The 7,171-nt window shown below is 50.6% G+C and overlaps 1 protein-coding gene across 1 annotated transcript in view; it reads right to left on the reverse strand.

The window, feature by feature from the left end:
- Positions 1 to 1,008: 1,008 nt before the first annotated feature.
- Cass4 (Cas scaffold protein family member 4) overlaps positions 1,009 to 7,171 on the reverse strand; it is a 39,942-nt gene continuing 33,779 nt past the window's right edge. Inside the window, exons 5-7 of the mRNA XM_032902465.1 lie at positions 5,009 to 6,304; positions 3,549 to 3,626; positions 1,009 to 1,419 (exon numbers count right to left, since the gene is read on the reverse strand). Of these exons, the coding sequence (XP_032758356.1) occupies positions 1,009 to 1,419; positions 3,549 to 3,626; positions 5,009 to 6,304 (1,785 nt within the window). The remainder of the gene's footprint in view (positions 1,420 to 3,548; positions 3,627 to 5,008; positions 6,305 to 7,171) is intronic.

The following is a 7,171-nucleotide window of genomic DNA, read 5'->3' on the forward strand; positions in this document are numbered from 1 at the left end:
GAAATACAAACATAATTTGAGCAGGGGAACCGATGGACACAGGATTTTAACATATGAAATAAGTTAGCAGGGGACCGGACAGAGCACATAACCACCTCCAACAGGTACATAGCCATCACCTTCAGGGGCAAGTAACAGCAAAAATACATTTTGGGGGGCCAGGGAGTCAATCTTCATGGCAGAGTACATGCTTGGCATTCGTGAAACCCTAGATTCAGTTTCTAGCAACACATGCACACACACTCACGTTCGCACATATACAACTTGTATACGTCTCACAGTATTAATCTAAAACAACAGATTAAAAAAGGCAAACTCATTACTTCTGGGGAGGCTTTAAAAAATCGGTTCTCAGTATGCAGCCTTTGGCTTGGAGCTCACTGTGGACTGGTCTGGTCTCCTTAAGGCCTGTCTGTCCACCTCTGCCTCCTGTGTGCTAAACTTAAAGGTGTGTGACACCAACACCTGCACTTTCCCAATGAACATGACAGAAGTCAATCCTCTGGGGGAAAGTTCTTTTCTCCTCCTCCATTCTCGCTCTTCCACAATTCCTTTTCTCACTAGCAGCCGACAGACTGCGGATAGTACTTCGTCTCTTTGTCCATTTTCCCAATCAGACTGGGACTCTCTGCGCTCAGAGCTTTTGACACACTACTGTCTCTCCAGCCCCCTGACCTTGACCTCAGGTGCTGCCTGATATGCGCAGAATGACTGTAAACCACATACACATTCGACCGACACGAAACACGGCTTCTACAATGCCACTTCCCCTGTCCATGCTGTACACCTTCACAGTGAAGGTCAGTGAAGTCAGGTCCATCCCAAGGTCCTGACTTGTCACCTGCCTCTCTTTCTTGACCTCCTCGTGGTCAGCCGGTGTCCTTCAGGGCCTTAGCCACTTACTAACACCAGCTCCGAGACCCACGGCTGCTTCAGCCATTCCGATTGGCTTTACCACAGAACAGAGTGGTGGGTATAAAATGGGCCAGGGGTTGACCTCCGTAGGCCTCATTCCAGTGTGTCTCTGAATTTCCGGGAGTGGTACTCTAGTTTCTCCAGCTCTGACTGGAGGAGGCCCAGGGCACTCGGGCTGGGGTACTGGATCACTGCATTCTTGGTGGCCAGCGCCAGGTCCTTGAGCAGTCCGCACAGGTGACTGCTTCCACACAGGATCTCATTGCGTTCATCTCTCTCCTGGGTCTCGCTGCACAGCGTGTCCACCAGCTTCTGCCCGATCGTGATGGCCAGCTTGCTCTGAGTGATGAAGACCTCAGGGGGCTGGCTGTTGCTGAGGCTACTGGCAAAGACACCGATGGCTTTGAAGAGTGCTCCGAAATAGAGCCTGCTGTGCTCAGACAGGCGGATCTTCCTCTCCGTGTTCTGCCCACTGGGAGAAGGAGAGGGAAGAGGGATAGGACTCTAGAGAAGAGGAAGGAGAAAATATGTAAGGACCAGAACCACCAGCAGGATGCTGTTTGTCTTTCAAAAAAGCCGATTTGTTAAGGAAATGCAGAGCTGGCTGTGACATTTGTCTAACAAATGAATGTCAATGTTTGCTTCCTTTCTTGTGTTCTGTTTCATTTTTGTTTCGTTGAGACAGGACTTAGTCTATGTAGCCCTGACTGTCCTGGAACTCCCTCTGTAGACCAAGTTATCCAGGAACTCACAGAGCTCTACCCACCTCCTCCTCCCAAGTGCTGGGATTGAAGGCACGGGATCACAACCTCCCAGCTGGAATATCAGTGTTTTCAAAGCACTGCTCTGTATCCAACTGTATGTATTCTTGTGTTATAGACTGCAACACATTTGTGTGTATTATTTAACTCAACCAGCTCTGTAAACCATAAGAAACACATTCTAAGGAACACATCCATAATGATAAATTTGCAACTTTCAAGCATTCAAGGGGTGTTATCTCCACTCTTTGGAGGTAGGAGGAAGAGTGCCCATTCAAGACTGACCTGACCTATGTGGTGAACCCTGTTTTTCCAGGCAGAGGGTAGAACCAGTCAGTCAGACAGACAGACATTGCATCATGAGCATGTTGGTTTGGAAATGAAGAATGTACCTGGGTCGGGGATTGGGGAGGCAGCTGTCATCTCTTAGAGAGAGACTGCTGTGAGCTGTAGATAGTTAGCGGGCAGGGGCCCTGGGCAGCCAAATGGTGCATCCCAAACACAGAGCCAGCTTTATGGGGAAGCCCTATTAGTATGAAATAGCACTGTGCAGATGTGAGCCCTGGGTCAGCCCCATCAACATCAACTCAGGACTTGTTGGGGATGCAGATTCTTGGCCTCTGTCCAGATGCAAGAGATCAGATTTGTAGGAAATCAAGGCATTCCTCATGTGGGACAAAACAATGTGGCCTCCATCAGGAGAGAGCCAGAGAGCTAAGGGCTCAGGGAGCAGAGCTCTGAGAGAGTTGGGCTCTGGCCCAGAGTTGTCTCTGAGAAGGCAGATGACCTTGTCCGAGTCAATGAACATCTGTATCCTGTCTTGCTCTCTCCAGTACCCTGGCTGTCCTTCTGGCTTACTGCACTGACACCGTCATCTCTGACCTCTTGCAATGTCGTCTGGGTTTTTACTTGGGTTTTAAATGGACTCACTCTGTGTGTGTGTGTGTGTGTGTGTGTGTGTAGTGTATGGTTCATGTGTGTGGGTGAACAGATATTGCTGTGCACATATATGCAGAAGCCAAAACATGGTGTCAGGTTTCTTCCCCAGTCTTTCCCATCTTCCTGTCTTGACATAGGGTCTCGAGGAGAACTGAAAGTTCCCCATTTTGGCTAGGCTTACTGGCCAGTGAGCTCCCAGACTCTGTCTCTACCCACCCTCCAATGCTGGGTGTTACAGGCATGTGGTAGCCAGCCATGCTGTTTTTACATGGGTGCTAGGGATTTGAACTCGGGTCTGCATGCATGCACAGCAAGCACTCTTACTACTGAGCCATCTCCCTAGCCCTGGACTCAACGATCGTACTTTATTTAATTTAGAGGAAACATTTAACGTTGGTAAACGGAAAACTGCCTTCTGCCACAAATAAAACAGCCAATAAAAACAAAACATGATAGCATCTTTGGTTTAGAAGCTGTTGATCAAGTGTCAAAGATAACCATGAAGATACCTAACCCCTGGACCAAAATGCTTTACTGCACTCATGATCAGAGAGACACAAAAGGGTTGCTGGGTGGGGGTGTAGCTCAGTCGTAGTCTTTGCCTGTCTTGCACAGAGCCCTAGATTCAACTCCAAATGCAAAGAAAGGAGAGAGGGAGAGGGAAAACTGTCACAGGACGTGCGACAATGTCAGCAAATGCCATGTTGACGCCACTCATGATAACCCTGAACAACACCTGAATTTTCTCCCCTGATACTTAGGGACTGATGCTCCACCCTGGGTGTCCAGGTTTCCTTCCACTACCAAAGAAAGCAGAAGACAGACGGAAGTCTTAAACATGGAGTGGGCTGTAACACTGAATTTCCATAGCCAAGGAGAGCTCTCCAGGGCAAAATCACACTCATCAGAGCATTGAGGGGCAGAAGGGCTTACCGTGCCACAGAAGTCTTGGTTTTCATTTGACTTTGCTTCCATGGCGTGCTTTCCTTTCTTTTGTAGGTTAGGTGACTTCTGAAAAAAAAAATTAAATCTCAAATTACTAATTTGAATAGCTTTCAAATTACAATGGCTGCCTAAGTTCGCTTTTTTTGTTTCACTTTTATGGTTGGTGGTTTTTGTGCTCACCCCCAAACCCCACCAAGATCTTACCCTGTAGCCTAGATTGGCCTGAAACTCCCCACCTTCTTCCTCAGCTTCCTGAGTACAGAGGTTATAGCATGACCACTGTGCCCCACTTTAAAAGTTTACTCCGAGATGTGAGATTTTGTTCACGATTCTGCCTACCGACGCATTTATTGGCTTTGGTGAGGGAGGGCCCTGCCCGCTGTGTGCGGGTGCCTCCTCTCTTGGTACTAAGTGCTATAAGAAAGCAGGCTGAGCAAGCCATGCGGAGTGAGCCGGTGAGTAGCACCCTCCATGGCCTCTGCATCGGCTCCTGCCTCCAGGGTCCTTCTCTGCTTGAGCTCCTGTCCTAACTTCCTCCAGCGATGTGGCAGTGTGAGCCAAATAGATAAACCCTTTCCCCCACAATTTACCTTTGGTCATGGTGCTAAACCCTAAGGCTAAGGCAGTAAGAACCTTAGTTCAAAGCCTTGCCCGGGCAACTTAGGGAGATCCTGTCTCAAAAGAAAGAGTAAAAAGATAGTGGTGCCAGTCACGGTGGCACAGGCATCTAAACCCAGCCTCCGGGGGGCAGGTAGGAGTGGGGGTGGGGAGAGGGGGAGGGAGAGGGAGAGGGGGAGGGAGAGACATGAGAGGCATGGGCGGCAGAGGCAGAAACAGTTGTATCTCTGTGAGCTCCAGGCCAGCCCGATATACATGTTGAGTTCCGGGACAGGAACTACCTAGTGAAACCCTGTCTCGAAAGCAAGCAAGCAAGCAAGCAAACAAAGCCCAAACAACAACAATAAAAAAAAAGACGGAGAACGGCAGAGACAGACACTGCCCACCACACACCACACACTAGATGCACACACATACTCAAGAAGAACCAGGACATAGTTCAGTCACTAAAGAGCTTTGCAGGTAGTGGACCTGGGCTCAACCACTGGAACCCATGGGAAAAGGTTGGGTGTGGTGGCACAAGCCCGTCTCTCCAGTGCTGGGCTGCAGAGGAAGGCAGATCCCTAGGTGCTGCCGTCCAGCCAGCCTAACCTAGTCAGCCACTCCTAGGCCAACGAGAGGCACTGAGGAGCAATACCCAGGCTTGTCCTCTGGCTTCCACGTGCACGTGCAAGTGGACATTTCTACACACACACACACACACACACACACACACACACACACACACACACACACACACACACATACACACGGCGCCAGCATCTCCCTCAGTGATGATCATTTCCGGTAACAGATGAAGTCCCTGTGTACTGTTTGCCTCCCTGACTTACCTGCCCACAGACACCCACTCTGCTTCTCTTCGCCAGCTCAAGGGAGTGCTCAGCTGCTGGCTGTTTGTGGAAGGGGCTGCTGCGCTCTGGGTGGGACTCAGTTTCTCTTTGGGGAGGCTGGATGCATCTTTCACACCTCCAGTCCACCTCTCCTCTCTCACAGTTCTGTTTAAAAAGGAGCTTCCCGTTGGCAACGACGATGGAGGTAAACCTCTTCACGTCTTCCGGAACTACCCGCGCAACCTGGACAAACCTCTCCAGGTCATCCACACTGTGTTGGGCTTTGTCCACCACGAGAACTTCCAGCGACCAATTGCAGCGGTCCAGGGTCCCCTTGGCATCCAGCAGCATCTGGTAGGAGCTAGAGATCGTCTGGAGCTGATCTCTAACTCTAGCCTGAAGGTAGCTGTCTGTGAGATTGCAAGCTAACCCACCAACGCCTTGGGCAAAATCCAGAAATTCTCTTAAGGATTCCTCTACTCGGTCAGCGGCCCCTCGGATTCTGTTGACGTTGGTTTCCAAGGAGTCTTTGAACCTCCAGGTCCTGCTTACAAAGAGCAGCAGGCCCGCCACTGAGCTGGCCACTCTGCTTTGCAGAGCCACCGCTGTCTCTTTTGCAAAGTCCGCGTCCATCCACAGCTCCTTCACGGAGTCCTCTGAGGAGGAGCCAGGGGAGGAGTCCGTGGATAGGGAGGAGCATGAAGACACCACGCTAGCCCTGCTGTCTGAGCTGGCAACAGATAATCGGTCCGAGTCGGGAGACAGGAAATTTGTCTGTCTGGAGACCCAGGGGGAATTCTCTGGAGCCTCTCTGCCTCTCTCCAGCTCCTTTCCTGCCAGAGACACCCCTTGTGTGGCTTTTGAAGTATTCTGAAACACACCCTGCATGGCTTTAGGGGTGTCATAAATGTTAGGCTTGGTGTTCTGTCGCTCCACTCTGGGAATGAGAAACCTGGAAGGGACCTTGTAGCTGCTGCCTGCATCAGAAGGAAGTGAGTCCCCCCTGGGGGTCAGGAAGGCATACGAAGTTTCTTCCGGGGGGCTGCTTTTCTTCTGCACGGCGTTCCCCAGCTGTGGGGAGAGGGTCACGGCTCCAATGCAGACAGCAGAGGAGCCCGGGATGGTGTTGGTCCCCGACTCTTTGGTGAAGCTGGTCATAGATGCATTTCTGACATCAGCCTTTCCCAGCGACACTGGAGTGTCATGAATCCAATCTGATTTCTGAGGGCTGGATAATGGGTTATAGCCACCACCTTGTCTGAAGGCCGTTGTGGGTGCCAATGTAACACCCGGACCCTGGGGAGAAAAAAACACATACAAAGTTGCCCCGGGTTAGTAACAATCAGAATCTGACAGGTTCTAAACATCTGACTGCCTCTGTTTTGCTTAGGTCTCTTCAGTGATTCCCCCCATTGCTCTTGTCACTCAAGGGCTCTCCCAGTCTGGCTTCACCCTCTGCTGAACCTCCTTTCTCTGCCCTTCCACGGCAGCCATCATTATGGGCACATTCATGGTGGTTTGAATGAGAATAGCTCCCACGGCCTCTATGTTTGCATGCTAGGTTTCCAGTCTGGGAGGATTAGACGTGGCCTTGTTGGAGGCCACAAAGGTAAACTTTCTCCTACCATCCCCTATGTGCTTGCCCCCCTCCTCCTACTCCTGCCTATGGCTCAAGATGTAAGCTTTCAACTGTTCCTGCCACCATGCCATCACGCCTTTGCTATGCCATTGTGGGCTCAAACCCTCTGGAACCGTAACCCCAGTGGGCTTCTGTATTTTACAAGTTACCATGGTCATGGTGTTTTGTCACAGCAAAGGAGCTGCTTTTCTCAGCTTCAGAAAACCCACTCGTGCCCCTGCATTGCCTCCACATGTCCCTATGCTTCCACTGGGCCTTTTAACCTTTTCTTTCGCATCTAACAAATTTCTGCACATCACTGGAGTTATTGTCAAAATGCATCAAAACCGGACGACTCCCCCTGATCCCACAAACTGGGATAGGAGCGCACCCGAGGGACACGTGGTTAAAGATGCTCACGAGGACCCTCAAATGATGCCCCTCTACAAAAAGGCAAGGGCGTGACTTCATGCCTGCCCGTGAGATCTCTCACAGGAAGGCATTCTACGCCACCCACTGAGCTATTCCTCTGTGTATTACAAAAA

The sequence above is a fragment of the Rattus rattus genome, chromosome 5, assembly GCF_011064425.1.
Source record: "Rattus rattus isolate New Zealand chromosome 5, Rrattus_CSIRO_v1, whole genome shotgun sequence".
NCBI classification, from domain to species: domain Eukaryota; kingdom Metazoa; phylum Chordata; class Mammalia; order Rodentia; family Muridae; genus Rattus; species Rattus rattus.